General features: G+C 51.2%; 4 protein-coding genes across 4 annotated transcripts; 1 reads left to right on the top strand and 3 right to left on the bottom strand.

Moving 5' to 3' along the window:
• Positions 1–1,393: 1,393 nt before the first annotated feature.
• Positions 1,394–3,363, bottom strand: BO83DRAFT_376376 (putative C2H2 finger domain protein). Its single transcript, XM_025530697.1, has one exon. The coding sequence runs from the start codon at positions 3,158–3,160 to the stop codon at positions 1,799–1,801; it is 1,362 nt and encodes a 453-aa protein (XP_025390630.1). The 5' UTR covers positions 3,161–3,363; the 3' UTR covers positions 1,394–1,798.
• A 2,989-nt stretch (positions 3,364–6,352) lies between these two features.
• Positions 6,353–11,122, bottom strand: BO83DRAFT_356261 (pleiotropic drug resistance family ABC transporter; the record flags this gene model as incomplete). Its single annotated transcript, XM_025529191.1, has 5 exons — positions 6,353–6,776; positions 6,831–7,294; positions 7,346–8,839; positions 8,945–10,457; positions 10,545–11,122. 5 exons carry the CDS (start codon positions 11,120–11,122, stop codon positions 6,353–6,355), a joined length of 4,473 nt encoding a protein of 1,490 aa, XP_025390629.1.
• Positions 11,123–13,748: 2,626 nt separating this feature from the next.
• Positions 13,749–19,652, top strand: BO83DRAFT_215344 (putative Rho guanyl nucleotide exchange factor). Its single transcript, XM_025526760.1, has 4 exons — positions 13,749–13,821; positions 13,910–18,470; positions 18,537–18,806; positions 18,859–19,652. The coding sequence occupies exons 2-4, from the start codon at positions 13,962–13,964 to the stop codon at positions 19,588–19,590; spliced, it is 5,511 nt and encodes a 1,836-aa protein (XP_025390628.1). The 5' UTR covers positions 13,749–13,821; positions 13,910–13,961; the 3' UTR covers positions 19,591–19,652.
• A 537-nt stretch (positions 19,653–20,189) lies between these two features.
• On the bottom strand, positions 20,190–24,267 carry BO83DRAFT_356256 (GTPase-activating protein). The gene is made up of 3 exons (XM_025529190.1): positions 23,194–24,267; positions 22,785–23,136; positions 20,190–22,738 (listed from the first exon to the last, which is right to left on the bottom strand). The coding sequence occupies exons 1-3, from the start codon at positions 23,999–24,001 to the stop codon at positions 20,485–20,487; spliced, it is 3,414 nt and encodes a 1,137-aa protein (XP_025390627.1). The 5' UTR covers positions 24,002–24,267; the 3' UTR covers positions 20,190–20,484.
• Between the last annotated feature and the right edge of the window lie 135 nt (positions 24,268–24,402).

Here is a 24,402-nt window from a genome sequence, read left to right as displayed (position 1 = left end):
GTGCACAAAGAAAGAAAGGGCACTCCTTACAGAAGAAGGATGAAGCGCGCGCATCAGTCTGGACAACTGTTTACGTACTGCGAGCCAACGCGGATACAATCCGACCACATGGCACGAGGATTCCAGAACCCTGTTCAGCTGTTATCTTCAAAACAAGAGGGAACGCAAGGAAGCAAACAAATTCCACGAGCGACTCAAGATGCATTACGACCTGATTACATACACTAGTCTAACGCTAGAACGGTCCCCGGTTATTCCAACTTACAGATTACAACTGAAAACAGTCTGTCGATGCTCTCCATTCAGTCCAGATGAAGGTGCATGCAGCTGACCCGCCGATCTGTATGCGAACTAAAATCTCACCCACCAGCCAGTCCCAGCTGAATTCTGATACACTAGTCTAGCTCGGCCGGCCGGCGGATAGGTTCTGGGCGGCCGATACATACACTTAGACGCACAGAGGGAGGTCCATTCAGATACGTACGTGTTCGTAAGTGGATATTATGTTTGCCGATCATCTCGGTGATTTTCTTACTGTGTCCGGAGTACCTCCAGGGCTAATGCATTGCATTACACTATCGGGCGCATCTCTAGAACCGGTATACATGCCTACCGAGCATATCAGGAATGCGCCATGGGCCTGCACGATCGACGACCGAAACCCACGAAGGTGTCAGCATGTATCTAGGACGAACTATCGTTTCAGGTAGGAGGCCCGTGGCATGATCCTGTGTACCCGTCCATCTGGGATTGAAGGAATAGGATTGGACTAGACGGAAAGAAGGAAGGAAGAGAGAAAGGGGTCAGCTATGTACATCAGTCAGTTCAGTATACTTACCAGACGGGCAACTCTTGTTATGGGGGGCCGGGGGGTACCCGTGCCACGTGGAACGTTTCACTCCCTTTCGGGACCATATTCTTGTGGATTTGCAGTTATCTGGAAATGGGGGGCTATGCTGAAATGCACGGGACGATGCTAGTTTAGTGTCTGGGAATGATTGGTGAGGGGTTCTCTGGAAATGTGAGGCGAGCTGAATCGGTTGGACGATCTAATCGTCGCTGCGGCTGAGGATAAATTACTCACTTCCGTGTTCATCTGCGGAGTACCTATCGAGTATTATCTTATGGGAGGAGGCTTACTCTCTGGGTACTAAGTACTAAGTACTGCAGCGTACCCAGCGTACCTGCCAAATTGAGAACATTCGAATCGATGTCCTTTCTCTTTTTTCTATGTAATTAGAGAGCATCTTCAGATCATCCTACAAATTGAACAGCTTCTTCTGCTTTGCTTTCGTCTTTTTTTCTTTGGTTGCTTAGAAATAGAGCCGTTTGCTCCGGCACGGAGCAAGTACTATTATTTCATGCAGTATAATGGTAGTAATGAATATGTATCATCGCATTCTCTATTCGTCATAAACTCCTCATGCTAGAATAAGGCCGAAAACCAAAACCATGTAGCTCAGCAGTCCCTTGCTCCTTTCTCTCGATATGTATGGGGTATTGTGCAAAACCAGGGTTAACCTCAAAAGGGTCCAATAAACGTGACATAAACATAGTGAATACAGGATATCAGTCATCAATCATCATCTCAGTCAGTCCGCGCACATAGATGTGCAAAATCCATAACCAGACCGAAAGTATTAAAAAGGAAGTAGCAGAATAAAACAAAAGAAATTGAAACGGAATAAAAATAAAAATGAAGCCCAGAACCAGGAAATAAAAGGCTAGAGAAGAAGAAGAGGAAGGTGGGGAGGGGCAGCAGTTGGAACTTTGCGGGGAGGCAGTAGTAGCCTTGACTTCACTTCTCGCAAAGGCCGACCAACTTCCACTGCCCATCGACTGGCCGAATGATGTCCTCTTCAATTGCCCATTGGCGCAAGAAAGTATCTTCGGCTTCATATTGCGCGTCACCTTTCTCGTAGTGACGACCAACATGCTCCATTCGATCATTCCATTCGAGGAAATGCTGTCCACAGAAGCCACAGGCGCTCTGGGTAGGTGGCTTGCGTTGCTCATGCCAGCAGCGAGTCCGAACCGCTTCAAGAGTCTGCTCGAAATCATCGCGCTCTTTCTCGGTTTCAGGCTTTTTGCTGTTGCGCCCGACCCAGGGAGCATGCATACGACGCTGGTGTTGAGTGAAGAGATCCTTTCGGTTGAAGTCGTTAACGAGATGCGTCTCGTTAAAAGATGCACAACTATTGTTCGCGTCCTGACCCTTATTCTTGCTGAGGTTGTCCAGACTGCAGCGTCCGACATCACAACGGTAGAATCCAGGTTGGATGTGCTGCGAGGTCACATGGCGCTTCCACTCGTTCTTCGAAACGAAGGTACTCTGGCATCCATAGTGGGAGAAACTGCAGATGAACACCCGGCTGGTCTTTGTACCATCCTTCTTACCGCTGGTCTTGGTAGAGGCCCGAGCTGCAGAGGTAGGTCTTGCTTTGGTGGACGTTTTGCGAGGTCGCTTCTTGCTGATGCGGCCTGTGTTCCTGCTAGATAGCTTCGGCGTCTTGAACTGGTTACTGGAAGAGCTGCAGGCTTCTTGCTGACTTGTGGTCTCTGCGTATTGGCCACTCTTGGTGTCACAAGCAGTGTCAAATTCATCGTGTTGAGGAGGGCTGTTATAGCAAAAGGTTCCGCCCATAAAATGCTCCGAGTTTGTCTCAAGTTTGACGATAGGATCGGGGTCGGGATATACTTGGGAAGGCGTCACCAGACTGTCGACGTCTGTTAGGGCAGATGGGGAAGAACAAGATCCGAACCCCAGTGGCGAGAGTGCGACTTCATCGCAGGTGTATGGAGGAGACATATAGCATCCCATGCTGATCCAACTCGAACTTCCGGTGGCGAGACTGTCTTTTGTTTCTGGGCTAGAGACGAGTTCATTGCTCCAAGGTGAGCCGAAATCAGAAGCAGCAGTCAATGAGTCGGTGTTGTGAGGTAAGACCGGCTCGTTTGACCACGACATGGATGGGGCGATGTAAGGGTTCTTCATAGGTACGTCAACAGGAGAGAGATGGAACTGGAAGCTTGAAGGGCGTTGGATAGTCGTGGGGTCCGAATAAGGCTCGTACTGACAGGGAAACAGTTCATAATCCTGGGCCAAATCGTCCTTGGAGGATGTATGCGGGAAGTCTGAGAAGGGTTGGAAGTGGGCCATTATGTATAAGCTGCGACGTTGTGCTTGCTTTCCAGGGATCCAAAGCTATGCCAGCTGAGAAGTCGCTGCTTTATAGCAACAAAAAGCAGAGGCAGTATTTCTTCAGCTGGGGGTGCCATGGTTATGTACTGGCCTACGAGGGCGGTACACGCGATGGGTGACTGCGAACCGAGAGGAGCGTGGAGTCAAGGCCATTGTTTGAGCCGCATCGACTGAGCAGACTGAGCCATTATTTGTCGAGAGCATCAAGTTGGAGTGCACCTTGGGAAGCCGGAGTAGTGCGCCCCTGCAGCGATGGCCGACAATCTTCTAGGCCGGGGCGTCTGGATGTCAACCTACTCGAATCGGCCAGTCATAATTCGCGATTTTGGGAGAGGTCCCCCTTTTTTGGTTTTTTATTTTTCCAATTTTCTGCATTTTATTTTACGATCCTTGATGCAATTTAATTTTCCTTACTTCCAGGTGGGTAATCGACTCCGCCGTGGAAGGTTTGAATGGCATCGTCGTAAGACGGCGCCTCTGGGCTGCAAGGATGGTGGCCCTCGTGTTTGGGGATTGACAGAACGGCGGCATCCACCAGAGGAAATGATCGATCAGGGCCGCCAAAGGTTGGGCCTGTCTCCAGGCCTCTCCGACCGTCCGACTCCCCGAGAGAGCCGCAAAGACGGTGAGTGCGCCAACATTACATTCGCGCTTGAAATTGTTTTTTTTGCCAGTCTCCGGCGTCAGACTATTTCCACACCCTCGTGGCTTCCGGCCCAATTTGACGCATCCACATTCCATCGTCTGATTGGCCTTGCTGCCCTCTCGTCTCTTGCCCAACACACCCAGAGAAGGCAGTTCAGCCTCAATGATAGGCAGTGTTGGAGTTAATACTGCATTAGTCGGGCAACGGAGGGAACCACTAACCACCACAGGGTTTAGGGGGCCAAACTAACACGGGGCCGCCGCGGGTCAACTTAGCGAGCGTTATCACCGAGCTCGTCTGATTGTGAACCAACATTCCAAGTCACTCGCTGCGTCCATCTTCGCTCTAATTCGGTGTCGTGGTGCAAGGATTCTCAATCAGGTAATGGTCGACGATTAGCGGAATCCTGATCTGTCCATAGTTGGTTGCCTCTTGCCCAGTTGTTGACCTTTTCCAGGGCACGGTTTGGCCCTGTCGCCCATGCCCGCACGGCACTAAGCCCGCGCCACGCTGTTCCCCGACACGCTTCTGGAATGGTGCACCGAGAACTCAGGAAAATTGTCGATGAGTCTTAACTGTTAACTGCTGATCGGGGAAGACACCTGCGGATAGCCCCTGGGGTGCCACCCGCCTAGGATACCCGCTTAGAGTCTGACAGCTCATACCGTTAGTAGTATCTGGTGGTGTCTCTCGTTAGCACCTTGGTCATCCTCCGACCTGGGATTCGTTATCGTCGCTTTGATGGAACGTATCACTGAAAGAGTGTCGACCCACTTCCTACTACCCCTTTCCTGTCCATTATCTGCTGGACTACGGTCGTTACTGGGGATGTAAGGACTACGGAGCAATGTGCATCTTGTGGACGCAGCTGCTTGAGTCCGCTTAGTGCCTATCTTTGGGGGCCGAAAGAAAAATCTACTATGACACCGCTCGATGATCATGAGTATCTAATCTCTCATAGGACAGTTCGTTAGGAACGAAATTAAACATCGACGATTATGGATACACTACTTTGGTACTACGGGGTAGCGTTTGATCGAGTCATAGGCCGATCTTGTGATGAGCACCAATTACTGGCCAAGGCACAGTTGACTAAACAAGTTAACAATGCCCTGTCGCATCGGACTTGATCCTGGCGATTAGTTCGAAAGTCGTTTGCTGTCATCCCCGTCCAAACTCTCAGGCCAGCGTATCGGGCCTGGACAAAGTCTGGCATGCTGGACAACCGACATTGGACACACACACCCTCCCCCAGCGGGATATTCGTGTGGCTGAGGCGCGTTGGCTGTGCCTCGAATCTGCCTTACTCCTCCGTAGAATTGATTCGACGTCCACCCATCTGCCATGAAGTCTTGCAAGGCTTCTTTCCATCGAACCCGGGTTTCCGATACCATTGCCAAGTGGTCAAGACTTCTCTACCCTCCCGCTCATGGGCATCGACGATGATAACATCGATTCTTTCGACGACCAGTCTACTACTAGTGCGGAAGGGGTAATTAGTGCGAATCCCCGACCATGACTGCAGCTCCCTCGCAGCTAGCAAGCATGTCGGAAGCTTCCGGGAAAATTAGTCCAGCGAGCCACATGATCGCGCGGTTAACTCCAGAAGTCAATGGAGTAGTTACTCTGACTGTAACTCTTACTCAATTGAGCGCACTAAACTACTTACTCCGTAACTAACAACCACAACTACGCAGCCCACTCTGACTCCGACACTGAGCTACACGGATGAACATCCCTGCTCCTGTGGAAGCTCAATCAGTAATAATCCCGTATGGTAATGTATCGCCCGGAATCTTTGCCTGGTGCGACGGTAATGTTATGCATTTCAACTATTCCCCGGCGAGGCGCTTTTTTTCCCTCTTCTCTTGCCCAACCGGGAATATCCCTCCATCGATCTATCAGTTTTATTCATTCAGCGTGCCCGGGCGGACATCCTTCCCATCATTTGTTTTGTTTTGATTTGGTTTGGTCTGGCCTGGTCTCTGTCTGCATCTCACTCAACGCCCACACCCGCCCGGGCTGCGCTCTGCGCTGCAGGCGCGGGCCCTCGGCACGCCGCATGCGTGTGCACCACAGCCCCAGTGACGCCCTGGTGCCCTCACATGTATCATGCGGGAAATATCTATGTACTCTGCTCTGTACAATTGAATGACATCATGGGCATGGCAAAGCCACAATGTAGAGTTTTGTGCGATGGTGCACAATGTGCCTTGTTGGGGTATTATTGCTTGCGGCTAGACTCTGGTGGATGTTACCCTGGGTTATCTGCATGGGGAGGAATGGAACAACATAGTGTGGATTTTGTATTACTTCGTAGAGAATATCATCTGAAGATTAGCGATGACTTCCCGACATTTGAAGGAGCTAAGACTAGTAACCATGCAAGCAAAATACCCCATATCTACTCTACTCCATAGTAAGATGATCTAGCTCTGCCATACCCACCCTGACTTCTTTGTCCCCTGAGATCTTAGATCCTTCTTCCCTCTCCATCCAGCAGCCTACTCGTCCTTCTCCTTCACTGATTTCTTCTTCGGCACGCGCACCAGCCAGTACAAGAAAACTGCCGCGATGGCGTTAAACACAATGAACGCGAAGAGAATACCCACATTACGCCACCGGTCCGAGTAGCTCATGCTCAGCGCGCTCAGATACTGGTCGGTCTTCGAGATCGAGCACACGAGGCATTCGGTGTTGTCTTCGGGATTGAGTAGAGTCGCTTGGTAATTACGAACGTAGGTGTCTAGATAACTGGAGCAATTCTGTCCCGTTGGAGGTGGGATATGCAGCAGCTCTATATCGGAGCATTCGACGTCGTTTCCTGCGATGCCTACACTCAAGACAGAGGATACCAGGTAGGTGAAGGGTGAGACCCGGTACATGAAGATCCAGAAGCGGGGAAGGGCAGATGGGGTGGCCAGGACGCTAGATTCACAATGGTCAGTCTTCCTCACAGACAAACGATGCAGTATGACTTACCCGTTAAAGATCAGGCAGAACGAGAACAGAAGTTGGGCGACGTTGCTACCTGTATCCGGTTGCTCGATGCCGGCGATAACCATGGAACTGAAAGTTGAGGTGAACACCATGAAGATCAGGACGAGAAGAAACATGGTTCCACCTCTTTCGGTGACCGAGTCCGTTGGAATGGCGTTGCGGTATAGGCCAATTGGATAGTACCAGCAGAAGTACGCCGGAACCGCCATGAGTATGTTCCAGGGCAACTCAACCAGAATACTGGCTAGCATGAACGCCACCCACGAATATGTTTTGGAAGGCCTTTCGCGAACTTCATACAAAGCTCGCTGTCTTGCAAAATATGGCATCATCTGTTGCACCAAGTTGGGAAAGATGACTAACAGCATGAAAATGGCAAACATCTCGTTTTGCAACCCTTGAAGACTGTTCGGCTCTCGCCAGAACGTGAAGCCAATGAAGATCGGCTATGGTGACCGGTTAGCTCTGCAAAACCGAGAGGACCACGAGATACTTACTGGTATAACGCACATGGCAGCCTTTGAGTAGATGTATGAAGGACTACGCCAATATTGTTGGAACATCCGCTGCAGGCAAAGGACAAACTGCGCCCAAAGAGGCATGGCAAACGCTCCATATCCCACCATCCGAGGAGGTGGTGGTCGCTGCAGTAGTTCCTGCTTCATCTCGACAAGGTCTAGGCGTACCTGAGTGCGCTCAGGACTTTGATTCCACACCTCCGTCCAATCGCGATCAGCATGGGAGCCAGGGGCAGCTCCGATTACTTCCAACATCCACTCGGCAGGGTTAGCGTTGGGGGGACATCTCACAGAGCCCTTCGCCTCGAAGTACCTTATCAAGGTCTCCATGTTCTGGCCAAGCTCTCCAAAGTACACCGTCTTACCACCTTTTGCTAGAAACAGCAGCCGATCAAACTGCTGCATGAGGATCGCTGATGGTTGATGAATGGTACATAGAATCGCTTGCCCGTGATCTGCTAGCTTTCGCATGAGGGAGCAGATAGACCATGCAGTTTGACTGTCAAGTCCCGAGGTGGGCTCATCAAAGAACAGAAGAAGGTCAGGCTTGGCCGCGATCTCTACTCCGATCGTCAACCTTTTCCTCTGTTCAACGTTCAACCCCTCACCCAAAACCCCGACAATGGCTTCTGCGTAAGCTTCCATGTTGAGCATTTTGATTACCTCCTCCACGTACGCAAGCTTTTCTTTACGCGGTGTAGTAGCTGGCTGACGAAGCAGTGCGCTGAAAACAAGGGCTTCCCGCACCGTGGTTGTTTCCAAGTGCAAATCCTGCTGTTGGACGTACCCAGTCTTTCTCTGGAAAGAATCATCCCGCATCCTTCCATCAATTAGCATATCCCCAGTGACCACTCCCATGGTTACCCGGTTGGCTAATACATCGAGGAGAGATGTCTTCCCGGCTCCAGTTACACCCATCAAGGCAGTCAAAGTGCCTGGTTTGACCCATCCATCCACATGATCTAAAATCCTGCGTGGCTTCCCTTTGACCTTGATATCGTAGCAGACATCTTGCCAATGAAAGATGGATGTTTGTTTGACAATTGCGGCTGTATGGTCAACATTCTCGCCATCGACAGCGTACTTTTCTGAAGTCGGGTAGCTTTCCACATCACCGACACCAGGGATTCGTCTTGCAAATGCAGGGATCTTCCCGCGAGGAAATACCAGGATCTCGCCCTTCGAAGGCTTCGCGCGGACCAGCTCACTGCTAATGATGTACAGTGCGAGGGAGAAGAACAGGAAGCCCAAGAGAATGCCATAGTTGCGCCAGAGGTGCGATTTGTAGTATTGGAAAGAAACGTTCAGGTATCTGTCGCCATCAATGTAGTCTTGACCGGCTACGGCACCATTCTGGCTGCAGATCTTGGAGCTAATAGGAGCATTTTCGTAGCCTGGTCCCGAAGGTACATATACTGCGCACGGGAAGCGACGCTCACTGAATTCGTTAATCATGAGAGACTCGAATGCATACTACTTCACTGTTAGCGATGGTCATAGCGCTCGAGAAGTTCTGGTGTCGAATTGCAAGCAAAGTATGGGTGTTGGATCATTGTCCGGCTATATGGGCGCACTTACAGCTATTGGGTCCAAGTAATTCAACCACCGGAACCATGGATGCATATTGCGGACCGGAATGGTGAAACCCGTATATATCACGAGAATCAGCATGAATATCGAGGAAGGTACCATAGCCTGGGCCATAGATCGCGAAATCGCTCCCGTCCAGCGGAAGATATTAGACATGGTCAAAGTAGTTGTCACGGAGAATAGGTAGAACACGAAAAAGTGCCCAGGGGTACGGCGTAGATTAGACATGAAATAGAGAAATAGATTGAATACCACTGAGACAACCGCTTTCGAGGGGAGATCAACAATCATGGAGCTGATTGCCTCTGCTGATGGATGATAGAGAGCATACTTATCATGCTTCTCTACTATGGGTCGTTGCTGCCATAGAGTGAGGATCTCGAGCGCGCTTGAGAATCCGTTCAACAATATTGCAAAGAAGATCAGTGCTCCTCGTTGGAAAAAGCTATCTGTCGTAGGTCCAAGGTTGTAGAACACGCTGGAGATAACTAAGGCCATGACACTATTTCCGATGACCCCAGCCAAGGTCATACTCATGTCACCCTTGAGACGCTGAAAGCCTCTACGAAGACACAGCCGAACTTGCATAGGGTACGATAGCGTGTAGGGTGATTTGGCCCGCGTCTGTTTGGCCTTTTCAGCAGCGCGAGAGCGGTTGAATTCTTTCAACTTTTCACCTCCTAGAGGGAACTCATGCTGAAAAGCCTCAATGTCAGCGAGCAGCCGGGTTCTCTCAGCGCTCGCTCTCCATCGCGCAGCAAACTCATCAGGGGTGCGAGGTACCAAGCGCTCGTAGCCTTTGCGGACCTTTCTTTCCGTTGGACTGGTCAGGGAAGTCAGGAAATTAGCAGTGGTCTGTCTGTCTGGGCATTCAAATCCCATTTCGATGAAGAACTGCCTGGCATCCCCGGAGCGCCCGAAATATATTTGCCGGCCTTCATAGAGAACAATGACCTTATCGAATATATCATAGATAGCTTGGCTGGCTTGGTAGATCGCCACAACTGCGGTAGACCCTGTATAGTCCGTGGAAAGCCGTAACTTCCGGACGAACTCCAAGGCCGTTGAGCTATCCAGACCGCGCGTACTATTGTCCCAACATTGCAAAGGGCAACCACACAATATAGTCTCAGCTATACTGACACGCTTTCTTTCCCCTCCGGACACTCCCCGGATGTACTCATTACCCACCCGCGTGTTTATGGTGTGGCTCAGACCCAACATTGCCATAACAACATCGCGCATATGGGTTGCGTACTGCTCTCTGGTAACACCCGGGAATCTGTTGGACGGTGCACGAGCATGCGCCGCAAAGTGCAGCGTATCGCCAACCGAGAGTTGAGGAAAGTGAATTTCGGTCTCTGCTTGGTAAATGACTTCACCCCGGAAACGGCTATGCATCTCATCCCAGGATATACCCTGATACTGTATGTCGGTTCCGTGGTCAAGCCACAAGCCGTGAGTCTCGCCTGCAATAGTCTTGAGGAAGGTTGAGCAACCACTATAAGTATCATCCGTTAGCAACATGGACTGATAGAAATCGACAGGGTGTAAGTGAGGGGCTGCAAAGCAGCACTGCTTGAATTACCTTCCAGGCCGGCCAAGCACAACCAGCAGCTCTCCGCTATGGACGAATCCCTCGAAGTTACGAAGAATATCAATCCTGACTTTCTTCCCATAACCGAGCTTTTCGCGAAACCAACCAAAACCTTTCAGCCACATATTTGCGACATTTGTCTGGTAATCAGCAGCGGTTCCGTAGCCGAAGACATTCATGTTCCGGAAGGAGACACCAGCCGTGCGGCGAGGATAGCGATCTGGATCACGCGAGGTGATCCTGAGCAAGTTTTTCGTCCATTTTTGCGAGTTGAACTGCTCCGAATTGGGGTCAAGCTCGGGGTCGCTAGTAGGATCTAGGAAGGTATTCGTTCCCTCACCGATGCCGCTTTTGTTGGATAAGTGTGAAAGGCTACGCGCCAGTGCGGTTATCGCCTGCTGATCTTCCCGTCTGATGCTTTCTTCCGATTCTAAGCAAGCGGAATCTGAGCTCTCCGTCTGTCCCCCGGAGGTGAAGGCCGCGCGCATCGAACTTTCCAGCTCCGAGCCCACCGCAGCGGTGATAGCTCGGGTCCCAAAGGGCGCAGGGGGTGCTGGCTGGTTAGCCATGACAAATGTCAACAATCTGGGGTTACGCAATTCATAGTAGGGCACCAGAAAAGCAAATGAGCAACGGTAAGACAAGACACAGAGATGCAGGAGGCACGATCAACACCAAAAGAAAAAAGGGCAGGAAGGAAAGAAGGACCGAGGGGACGAGTTCAAGGTGGTCAGAAATAATCAAAGGGGTCCTAAAGTTTCAGTGATTCAATAAGGTTCGTTACTCTGGTACATTGTCGATGGTCTCGAAACCCGGAAGACGGAAAGCCAGCATCCGAATTCACATGGCGTCAGGCTCAAAGAGCTACCTGATCCTTGTCTGGTGATGCAGGCCCGTATCCGCTGAAAGTTAGTATGTTGAGCATTCAGGTACACACGGATTCTCCTTTCCTTCCCCTGATCAAGATCAACCCTATGCTGTTTAACTGTTCTACTACGACGTCATGATCATCTCCTATCTATGATGAGCTCATGAACAGAAACAAGGGGATATATGAGGTAGCTTCTGAATGAAATAACAAAAGAAGGTATTTTTCCGGTTCCATCATCAAGTCGTATTCATCATCGACCTCCATTCGGTCATCGTTCATTATCTCAGCGTCACTTCCGCGGAAGGTTCTCAACGCCGGTCCTGATTGGATGCGTATTGGATGCGTATCTTCGGGTGCTTTTTAGCTCTGCATCCGCCAAAACCCCACCGTTACCCCGGATCTAAACCCTTCCGAGCTGTCAGATTAGTTACCACGGATGATGGTGAGCCACTGCCAACCCTACCATAATACTATTCCCTGTAAATGGGACAATGAATTATGGATCGCTTCGGGATTCCTGATATTTATTGCCTTATAAGTTTACAATTCCATTCCAGCTGAGGCTGTCCGTGCTTATTCATCGGCCTTGCGTTTGTAACTAATCGATACCAATACCACCCCTTCACTAGTCAGTGTTGAAGATATTATGCCTCTACACCTAGTACCAGTCTCTCAATCATATGATGTTAGATCAAGCTGGTTTCGGAAGTATAGTCTTCCGAATCCATCAGTGACATACATCAAGCAGGTAGCAAAGGATGATACCCGCCACTGTTAGGTCCGATCATTGAAAAAGGGAGCTCATAGTGCTAACATCACAGTCAGATGTAGTTATCCTCTTTTATGAGGCCTAAGAATTAGGTAAGGAGTATCAAACGGACTGCTCTGATAAAGGATATGGACTATAACAATGCTCCTGGTAGTACAGCATTGATATACATCACGGAATTTCAGCTGTTCCTGAGCATAGTACACCAGAAGTCGCATAAATGTTTTATATAGTTTGTTGGTAGTGCACCACTGTAGAAGCTACTATCATTATGACTAGAGTGGGTAAGTTTCAGGTTGAGACTTCAGCTCATGGCATCCTTGAGACTGGAATGATGATTGTGTTCTTAGTATTACTACTTATTATAAAATTCAGGCTTGAATAAGACTCAATATTGGTAGCTATTTATATCTGTACGTAGCCCTTATAAACTTTCTATACTAATGTTTGTGTTACCCTCTTCACGCACTCTCTGACTCTCTGAGGCCCACACGTGCCAGTAGTATGACAATTTCTATATATATCTGCATCCTAGCGGTTAATCCGGAGGAGACAGCGACTTTAAGAAAGGGGTTTACAGTATGTTATGAGTGTCATAATACGAACCTAAGATTTAAATCAGATGAACTAAGAGGTAAAACAAGGACAAAAAGTTGATAAGGATTTATCGATTCTTGACTCCAAGGCCATTTGGTCTCGTGCTCGGCTCGGGTAAGACTGAGCCTCCGCCATGCTTAGCCAACTACTATGCATTAGCACTGGAAGCACTGCAGTATCAATAAAAATGGTATACGCTAAGCTAAAAAAAAAGAGACTGCAATTGCAGCATTTTGTTGTTAAGCTAATGGCTTGCTTGCTGTGCAATGGTACAATTTGTGGTGACCACAAGCAAACAAACGCCGCGGATTTGATGTCCGGAACAATCAAGATTGCGTGGACTTAAGTTCCTTCAGTGTCATACCATAATTTCCAAGGTTGCCACGTTTTGCCGAGTACGAGGCGATAGATATCTTCCATGTAAACTGACTGGACCACTCGCATTCTCGCCGACAATCAGGCATACAGGCATGAAAGACACCGTTCAGCATCAGGCATAGAAGAGGGGAGCTGACCGCCTACCCAACAAGCACAGCGAATTAACTGCTAGTAGTAAGAGTTAGGAGAAGAGGGAAGTGTCCACCGGCACAAAAACAACCACCAAACGGACTGACGGACTGTTACTCCAAGACCAGATCATCAATCCTCCCTCTCTCTCCCTCTCTCTCTTTTTCCCTCCGTTAATCTTTCACGCCCTTCCCCACCCCCTTTCCCCTCCACCTCATTCTCCCCCTCCTTCTGCCTCCTGGCCCTACTGCTTCGTTTCAACTCGAACCATATTCTTTCCGACCGTGGGACAACCCCCTCCCCCTTGTCTGCTGGGGTATGTCTAGAGGTGGATCTCTTTTCCCCGGACCTCCTTGTTAATTGTGGTCGGCCGACGTCCGGATGAGGCTCGACCTCCTATCGTTACCAACAATCCACTGTTGGTGGTAACTGGTCCTACGACTAGTTCCTACATCTTATCTCGTGGTGGTAAGGCCGGCCTTGATCGGATCGGGGCTTCCGGTGGTCTCTGTCGGTGTCTTGAAGTGAGCCGATCTATCTTCACTCAACCCGGGAGAATCCTTCCCAGGCCGTTCGGAGCCTCGTCTTCCTAACTCTCCTTGTCGCGTACAGTCATCCTTGTCCAACCTGCCGTCCACTGCCCGCTGGGCCTCCTTGAACAACCATGGCGCATTACCAGAATGGTTATCCATCCTACAATCAACCGCCCGGTTCCCCACCGAATTCCACCCAGCACAACCGTTATGATCTCTATCCCACCCAGCCGACGAGCCCACAGTTACGAAGGATGCCCAGTTATAATGTGGGGGACGACGCGGGTCTCTTGGGCTCCCCTAATTCCCAGAACGCCAGGTCCACCGAGGTGAATGCTCACTATCCGGGCTGGAATGCACAGGCAGAGGGTCAATCGAGTTACAATTTCATGAATACTGGACGCGATGACTACGCAGACCCTCGATACGCGCACGTCCCTGCGCCCACTTCGCCTCAGTTGTCGCGCGCCCGGGCTTCTTCGCAATCCAGTTATCAATACCAGTATACCTCGTCGGTTCCGGCTGCCACATCACCTACCCAACATGCATATAACCCTCAGCAATATGCCTTGCCCCCTACACCATCGCAGCAGCAGGTAGGCTTCAGCCCGCTGGCATATACTGGGCCCAGCACCTCCTATAGCAGCGCAACAGCCACCGGCCACCAGCCTTATAATCCAGCCGCCTACCAGCCTGCTAGCTTCGTCGCATCCCCGGTGCAGAGACAGCCCACCAGCGCTTTTGCACATGCTCCCCCTACACCCCAAACTTGGGGTCCTCCCCACCCGCAGTTGCCGCCGCCTCCACCTCCTCGGGGACCGGACCATCCATATGGAAGCCGCCCCTCCCCGCAGTATGGAAATGCTTCGCCAGGTATGCAGTACGGGTTCGCAACTCAGCAGGCATCATCCTCAACCACACTCTCATCCGGCTCTTTATCCTATGGCACAGCATCACCTTCTACAACTAGTGCTACCTATACATCTGCCAACAGCTCTTCTACTGCTGGTTCTGCGAATGTTGTAAGCCACCCCTACGCCGGAGGTGCCCAAGTTCCAACCTACCTGCCGCAGTCGCCGCCTCACCCTGGAGATGTCATCACTTCGTTCGATGAACAACCTCCTGCACCGCCAGCCCACTCGACACCCACCGAGGAAGCCTTCGGCAAGCGGTTGAGTTTGACACGTCCCGGATCAGGCCGATCCCTTCCAACACCGCCGATCCATTCCTCTCAAACGCAAATGTCACCGCGTAGAACAGACACTTTGACCCGACACCCGCAGTCGCGCCCGTTACCCGGCCCACCGATTGACGCGGATGTAGATCCAGAGCCCTACATGGCTGCCAACGGACATGGAAGCCGGGACAGTCGACCAAGTACTAGGCCTGGCTATGATGAGCTGATGCAACAGGTCGAGGCAAGAGTTGCGGATCGACGGACGGCTGGGGAGTCAGGCTATAGCTTGGATCCACCACATGTGAATCCTCACAGTGCATTAGTCCTGGAACCATCGAATAGCGATTCACCGGGCCCGCGGCTGTCCCCTGACGAGAGACATACTCACACTAATGGCAGCATCGCCACTGGCACCGGCCAATATGTGAACTACGATGCGTATAGCGATGATAGTGATGCAGAGGCTGCTGCAGGTCTAGCTATGCTGCAAATGGCAGATGAGGAAGACAAAGCACAAGCCGAACGCTTGCAAGACCGTGCGCGACGGGAGACGACTGCTTCTATCATAAGTGCATACGGATCGCGGTCAGAGAATCGCGTACCGTCTCCTCAGCAAGACTGGCAGCAGGATGAGTTGGAGTCATATGGCGAAAGCTATCGTCGTGCTTCGCAATATGACGAGGCGGATCATTACGCAAATGGCCATAATGATGATGCTGGCCATCCTAGGCTTGCGCCTTCTTCCGGCTCTATGAGAGGTTCTAACCCCTTTGCAGACGGGCATGAGGAGTATTCGGATGATTATGACTACCCGCCTACAGCGCTCGATGAATCTGGATATCCGTACAATGACATGCAACATCATGCACGAGTGGACGCTGGTGGCACCGGGGGCCTGTCGGAACCTGGAGCGTATGGACGCCGGATGAGTTTCGATTACGGTGATGAGACCGACGGTCCCTTCTCCGAAAATAATGGGTTGCAACACTCGGGAAGTGAGAGCTCAGGCAGGGGAGAGGAACCTGGGGACCTCTTCTTCCATCCTGGCATGCGACCACTTCCACCGGCTCCCGTAGAGCCGGCAAGTAATCCGAACTTAATGTCGCATTTGATGCCGGCAGGGACATACCGGCATCACGAGCAGGGTGATGGGCGGGGCTCTACCCAGTATACATCTTCCCAATTCCCTGTTGCTCCAGATTCGTACGCTTCTTCGACCGTGTCCAGCCCTACCCAAGTTCCACGGTCGACTTCTTTGTCGAGTCATCCAATTGGACCTCGTACTGACCCCCCTATCAGATCGAAAACCGATGCAGACCGGGCGAAGTATAAACAGCAACAGGAGCTATTACGGCAGCAACAGTATGGCGCGCTCAAGCTTGACGTTTCCCCGGATGCTGCTGCTGCCATGACGCTTGATCTGCCCACCATCCCTGCGGGACGCCGTAAGAAGTTCAACCCAACAAAACTGTCTTCAGAACAATTCCGACGCTGTACGGAGCCATGGGCGTTAAGCTCCATCCTAGCTTGGATTCGCGAGCTTAGCGAAGATGAGACGGATCTAAAGGAACATGCGATTGTTGAGGCAATTGTTGCTTTGTTCACCCACAAAGTACCGACGATGAATATGGCCGATGCGGAAACTTTAGCCGCACGGGTAGTCAAGAATATGCTGGCGGAGGGAGCCTTGGTGAAGGATGAAGAATGGGTCAAATTCGGCACTGGAACTTTGTCAGGCGTTCTATTCCAGATAACGGGCACAGGATGCTACTCCTCCCGCCTTCACGAACAGGAGGCGGAAGTGTTCGGACGTTGCTATTCGCACCACTGCATGCGCACTTTGAAAAAGGTCAATCTCAAAGCGCAGATGATGGAGCCGGAGAAGAAAGCAGAAGACTGGGTGACTTTTTACAAGGTCCCCAAGGAGGTGTGGGAGACGCACTCCAAGAAAGAGATTGATCGACAGAACAATTTGCACGAGATTGTGACGACCGAAGATTCTTACATTTCACAACTGGATGTTTTGCGCGAACTCTATCGGGATCAACTGGCAAATATGCAACCGTCGGTAATCGCACCGAAGCACCTGAACCGGTTTTTGAACGATGTGTTTGGGAAGGTGGATGCCGTCAAAAAGGTCAACGAAGACCATCTCTTGGCTCAACTCAAGTACCGGCAGAAAGAACAGGGTCCATTCATTGCTGGATTCAGTGATATTTTCCGGGAATGGATCCGAAAGGCAAAGATGGCCTATGTCGACTACGCGGCAACATTCCCCAATGCCAATTACGTGGTGCGCAAGGAAGCAGAGAGGAACGTTCATTTCCGGCAGTTTCTCAGCCAAGTTCGTGAACACAAGCTGTCGAATCGTCTCAGCTGGGACACGTACCTCAAAGCTCCCATCACTCGTATCCAGCGGTACACCCTGCTCCTCTCGACCGTGCACAAGAACATGGTCAAAGATTCCGAGGAAAAGACAAATCTTGCACAAGCGATTGATGAGATCAAAATGGTGGCACTCGAATGTGATCACAAGGTGGGTGAGATGAGTAGGAAGGTTGATCTCATGGAGCTTTCTACCAAGCTTAAGCTCCGTCCTGAGATGAAGAAGGACGTTGAACTCAACCTGGAGCATCTGGGCCGCGAAATCGTCTTCCGGGGAGACCTGCAGCGGCCAGGAACACGAACAAGATTCTTGGTGGACACTCACGCCATACTCTTCGACCATTACTTGGTCCTTGCGAAGGCCTTCACAGCTAAAGACACGTCGAGATCTGTGAAATATGAAAGCTACGATGTGTCCAAATTGCCAATCCCCATGGATCTTTTGGTTCTTGAGAGCACCAATGATGACCCGGTCGTGAAGTCTGCGGTCCGCGGAGTCGTGGCGCAATCACCAGCCGCCGTTGCTGGACGTGGTGCTGCCGGCGGGCCTTTAACCCATACCGCCAGCGGCAATTCTGGCAGCTCGGGTAATTCGAACGGAGGCAGAGCTCTGGTACCTGCCACGGTTCTGGAGAGTTCCAAAGACGATAAAATCCTGTATCCGTTCAAGGTCAAGCATCTCGGGAAAGCAGGAACCTATACACTCTATGCTTTTTCGGCCCAAAACAGGCAAGACTGGTGCGACAAGATAACCGAGGCGAAGACCAAACATGCTGCCGCCTTGTTCGCGCAGAATGCGGAGCCGTTCAGGTTGCGTGTTCTCGCAGACACTGCATTTGGCACCTCCGACAACTCGTACATCCCTACTGGTGTTATTATTGACGGGACGCCTCTTGATCGTGCTATTAAGGACGTGGAAGAGCGGTACCATGGCTCGCCACGGCCGGCGCCAGTTTGCCGGACTGGCGTCCACTGTGCCACTGTTTTCCAGCAGCCCCCTGGTCGCATGAGATGCGCCATCGGCACTGACTATGGTGTGTATGTTTCGGACTACAACGACCCTCGTGGCTGGACTCGGGTAAGTAGCTCTTTGCAACCACATGTGTTGTGTACGCACCGTACCTCATACTAATTGTGCTTCCAGGTTATACCCATTGTACGCGTGACACAAATTGCTGTCTTCGAAGAATTCAACGTGTTCCTGCTCATTGCAGACAAATCGCTGATTGCTTATCACCTGGATGTTGTGTGCCCTCCGAGCGGCGTTGCAGCACAAGCAACAACGGATTCCTCACGTCGGGCGCCGCAGAAACTATCGGGCAGTCGAGAAGTAGGTTTCTTTGCGGCAGGGCACATGAAAGACCGGACTTTGGTCATGTACAAGAAGCGAGATGGGTTATCGTCCACTTTCAAGGTTTGTGCTGTCGTCGCCTCCCACATTGATTCGCATACTCATCAGTCTACAGATACTTGAACCAGTCGCGCAAAAGTCGTCGAGCAGCAGAAGCCGCCTTTTCTCTCGTCGTTCGCAGACGGAGTTCTTCCGGGAGTACGATGAATTCTACATTCCCGCCGAGAGCTATGGCATGAATCTCTTCCACTCTTCCTTGGCGATCTCCACTCAACGTGGCATTGAGATTCTCACGATCGACAAGAAACATACGTGGTCGGTCCCCGATTTCCGATCCGAAGCCCCTCCTGAAGCGCAAGCCCATCTGAGCAGTATAGCCCAGCGGATTGGTGCTCTACGCCCACTCGGCATGTTCCGCCTCAGTGACAGCGAGTTCCTGGTCGTATACACTGAATGTGCAGTGTATGTGAACAAACATGGCGATGTGTCGCGCAGCGTGGTCATGGAATTCGTGGGACATGCCCACTCTGCATGCCTCTACGGAAGGTTCCTCATCTTGTTCAATGATGACTTCGTCGAGGTGCGTAATGCGATGAACGGCCGCCTACGTCAGGTAATTCCAGGCCACGGTGTGGTCTGCCTCGACGATGGCAGCCACATGCCGGGTTCTGGTGCAAACAGCATCCCTACAAGCACCGGAGGTGCTGTCAATCTCTCCAGCGGGTTATCCAACGGTGCTTCTCTGGCAAACAATGGCCGCACGGTCAAGATATGCATGCAACATCCCGAATACGAGCGAAGTCAATTGATTCTCGAGTTGATCGAGAACGAAGGGCAAAAGGACTAATTGCCTTACTCGCGTGGCACTTGTGCGGAATGTCCTTCCTACCTAAGCCAGCTTACAGCTTCCTTCAATTTTAACCCCTTGAGCTTCTCCCCCTTTCTATTTCAACTTCTCTCCTACCTCATTTTCATTTATTTTTGACTCTATACCCCCATTTTTCCCTTCTCAATTTCATGGTGAATATATTTCCTTTCCCCATTTTTATGTTTCTTGCCGTACTCCAGGGCAGTTTTCTTTTTTTTTTTTTTTTGGGCCATTGAGTACGGGTTTGTTCGATCTTGTACATACATAGTTGGCATAGTCAGTCAGACATACATAAGATAGCCTCGCATTGTAATGCACAAAATTCAGTTTTGGTGCCTTTTTCCTCACCTGATTTGTACGTGTCATTCAGGGTATTCCCTCTGTGAAGCTTTAACTACATTGCATATTGGAAACGCTCAAGGGATGGATTGGTCTCTTCCGCTAGTAGCTGTAGCATACATTCCATTCCAGTTTGCAGTCACCAGATCAGATGAAGCCTTGCTAGTGAATGGTTATACTACGTTGCTTGGTTGCTTACAGTGTGATTCTTGTACGATTTACACTACATATTTTACTAAGCGCAAAGTAAGGTAGATCTTTGTTTGTATTGCGGGAATGCGATAACAACATGGTACATGCATGCATACATACAAAGGATCTTCCAGAAACAATCAGCAGACGTCTAAACGAGGATAGACAGCAATTGTATGGGGTGATGACCGGCAGTTAAGTAACCAGTGGAATAGATGTAAAATCATGACACAGACAATGTAGGAGATAGAAGATATAGGGTGAGAGAAAGATTTGAAAGATGGGGTGGGCGGGGTGGGGGAGTGATGTGATTGATGGACGATAGTGATGAGGGAGTGAAATTCACGACTCGAACTCGACCTTGCTGATGACGTTGTGTTCGGCTTGGCTTGGCTCATGGGGGCTCTGGGATCCTTGTGCTGTTGTGTGCTCATGTTCGTCTCTATCGTCGAGTAAGGATGCATCATCCTTGCCACGCATGCTGATGACTTCGGCTCCCTCAAGCAGATCGCGATCTGCGTCTCTGACGCTTCGTCGCTCGGGGTCTGCGCCGTAGGCACCTGCGCCCCAGCTGGAGATGCCGCCGACCATGGCGGATGCGCTGGCAACGCCGCCGCGACCGTCGTACTCTTCCTCTTCGTCTTCTTCGTCGTCGTCGCGGTTGAGGGCGGTGCGCTCCAGTTCGCGTTGTGCTTCGTCCATTCTCTTCTTGACTTCGGCGGCCATGCGGATACCGTCTGATACGATGTTGTCCAGGACTCCGCGGAGACCCTTGCCTGGCGGTACGATACCGCCTGAGGCTCCTGCCACCGATGCACCGGCTGCTGCGCTGGACTGAGGTTTGGGTACGCCGATGTTGGAGAAGGTGGTGAGGTTGGACGAGAGAGACGCGGAGGCCAAAGCTTGTAATCCATGATCGGAAAGGCGGAATGATTGTGGGAAGAATGTATCGAAGAATTGCTCCAACAGCTCATCAGCAAGAATCACCATTCGGAAGGTGGGGAGGGTGATGTGTAGAGGATTGTTCGGATCGAGCGCGGGGTTTGCGGATTCGGAGACGGCACGATTATGCTGCGTGTTGGACTTGTCTTCATTCGATTGCTTCGCTGGTGTTTCGGTTTCAGCCGACGCAGTCGATTTGGTGTCTTCATTCACATCAATGAGATCTTCTTCATCATCATCACCGATGCTGAAGGACCCAAGCTTGTCGGCTGTTTCCTCCGCATCCGCCTGATCCTTCTGCTCTTCAGCTGCTCTGCTGTCCGGATGGCTGGGATCTGCGTATTCGAAACAACGACGGATGAAAGAGCTGACACTGCCCAAGAAACGTTCGTCTGTGCTCAGTCTATCCGGGTCACGTTCACTTGTCTTGATGTCTTCGACAGACTGCGTGGGAGAAATAGCTCCGTCAAAGCCTCGCCGAGAAAGGAACAGAAGCGCCTCTGACATGCGAAGAATGCCTTCTCTATCCACCCGTCCAGTGCCTTCGTCGTCGTAGAGGTCAAAAAAGTATTGGATGTTGTTCATGATGTCGCGAGGCCCTTTGAGTCTTGCAAGGCCGTTGACTACGTTTTGCAAACTCAGACCTTCGTCGGGATCCGTTGCCCATTTCCGGAAAAGTCGTCGTGTGAACTCATGATCTGCTGCTTCGGGCTTATTATTCCACAACGAAGCGGATTTGCCCCAGCCCTTCAGACTGTTGAAGCCCTGCTCAGCTGACTCCTTTCGTGAAGGGGGCGAGTCCGCCACTGCCCATTTTGCTGTGGCGGCGAGGAATTCCCGGAAAGCGTCATAATCCATGTGGGTAGGACTGGGACCAAGACCAACACGACCGACCTCTCTATCCACAGGAGGCCCAAGGATCGATGTTCTCTCAACCCGTTTCTTTTCCTGGCGCCTCTTTTCCTCGTCCAAGAGTTTCTGCCTCTGCTGATGGTCATAGAGAACCTCGTAGTAACGGTCATAGATGACGCCCAGATCATCCATGCTCAGCTTCTTACTATCTGGTCCAAGATTGCGAATGGATGTCCGTTTGGCGAAACTTTCAATGTTCTCTAGAACAGCATCCTTGTGCTTTTCGCGTTGTTCCGTAATCGTCTGGTGAGTGATCTGGGAAAATTCTTTGAAGGCGACAACCATAAGCTCCTGGAACCGGGTGATGGCCCTCAGCTTCGGGTTCTCAGACCTCGGATGGGCCGATTCATCGAGGCGCGAGAAGTATGCCTTGAGGACTGAGATAAATGAACCATCATCCTGGATATCCAAAAGCTCCTCGCCATTGATCCGAAGGATGGCCAAGCCGACCTGGAAGAGAACCTTAGGCCCTTCGAGGAAAAATACATCCAGTACACGGAAGGCGAAGACTAGCGGCATGGAGTTGATGTAGAGGGAAAGGAACCATGGGAGAGAAACAACGGATAGCTGCACATCAGACTTCGTGAGGTGGTCCCAGAGCACAGGCATAGTTTTCTCAACCAGAGATTCAAACACTTTCTGATCGAGCAATGTGCCATACATTGTCGTGGAGTAGTACCCGGGAAGGAGACGATCGCAAAGTACAGACAACAGAAAGAAGGCCTGTGCCTCGGACATGTAACTGCAAGGGTCAGCTTCACTTCCAAGGTTGGTATTGGGAAACGAACATCAAGAGAGCCGCAACGACAATATTCATGGCCTGGCAATATCCAATCTCCGCATTGGTCCAACTGTAGGCAGTGAGGACCCTCCGAAGACGACCGATACCTTCTTCGCTCTGGAACCCAGCATACTCAGGCAAGCTGCGGTTTAAGTCTTTCTCGATCTCGTCAATTGCCAAAGACTCCTGCCCAGAGAACTTCGAGAGCGTCTCGGCGTATAACTTCGGTGATCTCAGGCGAAGGTAAAGCGAGCCCGACGTCACCTCCCAGATCTCACCGCGAAGACGATTGGGCAGACCGACTCGGATCAATTTATGGAAGGTCGGCTGACGAATGATAGTGGCATTGCGGCCATTCTCTACAAGATTATTTAACAAGCGTCCCAATAAATAGCACTCAGGGTTGGACTGCATACCTCTGAAATATTCCCCCCAGAGTCTCATCTTACTTCGATCCCGAAGCTTGCGAGCATCGCCGGGATAACGGAATATCATTCCCAACCCGGCATCGGGTGGCTGGCGCTGTTCAGTTGTCTCGCCATTTTGGGCTTTAGACTTAGCACCAGACAGTAGGTATTCCGAGTAACAATCGTTTACGACAATGCGCAAGTTCTCAATCTCTTTCATACATTCGCGCAGCCCCTTCTTCAAACCGTCGCAAAAGCGTTCGCAGGCCTGCCTGCTTCCAGCCAGCTGGATCGTGAATCTTTGCGGAACAAAGTCGGGGCTTTGCTTTCCGAGCGCACCATTCCATGTCGTCAACGCAAGGGAGAAGACATGGCTAAGACTGTTGAGCCGTTCCACCCTCCGGATACAGCAGAGCGGAATAGTAAATCCATTTCCAGAAGGACCTGTACCGTTGGTTTGACCGGCCCAATGGGTCGATGCCCCAAGACTAGCAGAGGGCGCGAAGCTGGTCGGCTGGGTCGAGAAACAGATGAACCGTTCGCTCAGATGGAGTCTGCCGGCATAGCGGTTCCCAGGGCGCTCAACAAAAGGGCGATTGGATTCTCCATGAGACGGTGACGAGGTATGAGGAATAGGGAGAATGAGCTCTGCGGTGATCTCTTGCAGCGGGTTTTGGGAATCGGGGAGGCGGAACTGCTGGCGAAACAGGGAGGCTTTGGACGGGTTGCGATCGGAGGAGGAGAGGGTAGGAAGGGTGAAATTCGCCGGGTCGATGAAGGACTGGGCTTTCTGAACGAATGACGTCCACTGCATCATGGCGCTCGAGAAACTTGGTGCGGTGGCGTGAAATGAATGAACAGGCAGGTATCCTCCTGCGTCTGGGGTGAGTATCCGGCTGACGGCCGATTCGGACGGAAGCGGGAGCTGCTGGAGCTCAAGCGGCAGTCAGGGTTCGGCAAGGAAGATGCACAGAAGCCCACGAATGATTCACAAGAGGGATCAGGGTCATCGTAGAGAGCTAGCGCAACATCGTCCGGCGAGGGCTTCTGGCTGCGACAGACAGAAGAACCTTGGGCGATGACGGTTGGCATGGTAGGAAGAGGAGGGGAAGGTTGGCGGCGGCCGTTCCTGGCAGGCGGCCGTGAATATCCTCACGTGATAAGGGTCTGTCTTGCTCTGAAACATCCACGAGGCAGCCCCAGTGCAGCTACGTGCAC

The sequence above is a fragment of the Aspergillus eucalypticola genome, assembly GCF_003184535.1.
Source record: "Aspergillus eucalypticola CBS 122712 chromosome Unknown BO83scaffold_6, whole genome shotgun sequence".
NCBI classification, from domain to species: Eukaryota; Fungi; Ascomycota; class Eurotiomycetes; order Eurotiales; family Aspergillaceae; genus Aspergillus; species Aspergillus eucalypticola.
This window is presented reverse-complemented; position numbering and strand designations above follow the sequence as displayed.

Excerpts from the sequence above, each read along its gene's own strand:
- BO83DRAFT_376376 (XM_025530697.1), bottom strand. The coding sequence starts at position 3,160 with ATGGCCCACTTCCAACCCTTCTCAGACTTCCCGCATACATCCTCCAAG.
- BO83DRAFT_215344 (XM_025526760.1), top strand. The coding sequence starts at position 13,962 with ATGGCGCATTACCAGAATGGTTATCCATCCTACAATCAACCGCCCGGT. Across the intron at positions 18,471-18,536 it reads ACCCTCGTGGCTGGACTCGG|GTTATACCCATTGTACGCGT; the intron begins GTAAGTAGCTCT and ends TTGTGCTTCCAG. Across the intron at positions 18,807-18,858 it reads GGTTATCGTCCACTTTCAAG|ATACTTGAACCAGTCGCGCA; the intron begins GTTTGTGCTGTC and ends ATCAGTCTACAG.
- BO83DRAFT_356256 (XM_025529190.1), bottom strand. The coding sequence starts at position 24,001 with ATGATGCAGTGGACGTCATTCGTTCAGAAAGCCCAGTCCTTCATCGAC. Across the intron at positions 23,137-23,193 it reads CTGGGGGGAATATTTCAGAG|AGAATGGCCGCAATGCCACT; the intron begins GTATGCAGTCCA and ends ATAATCTTGTAG. Across the intron at positions 22,739-22,784 it reads GTCGTTGCGGCTCTCTTGAT|TTACATGTCCGAGGCACAGG; the intron begins GTTCGTTTCCCA and ends TGACCCTTGCAG.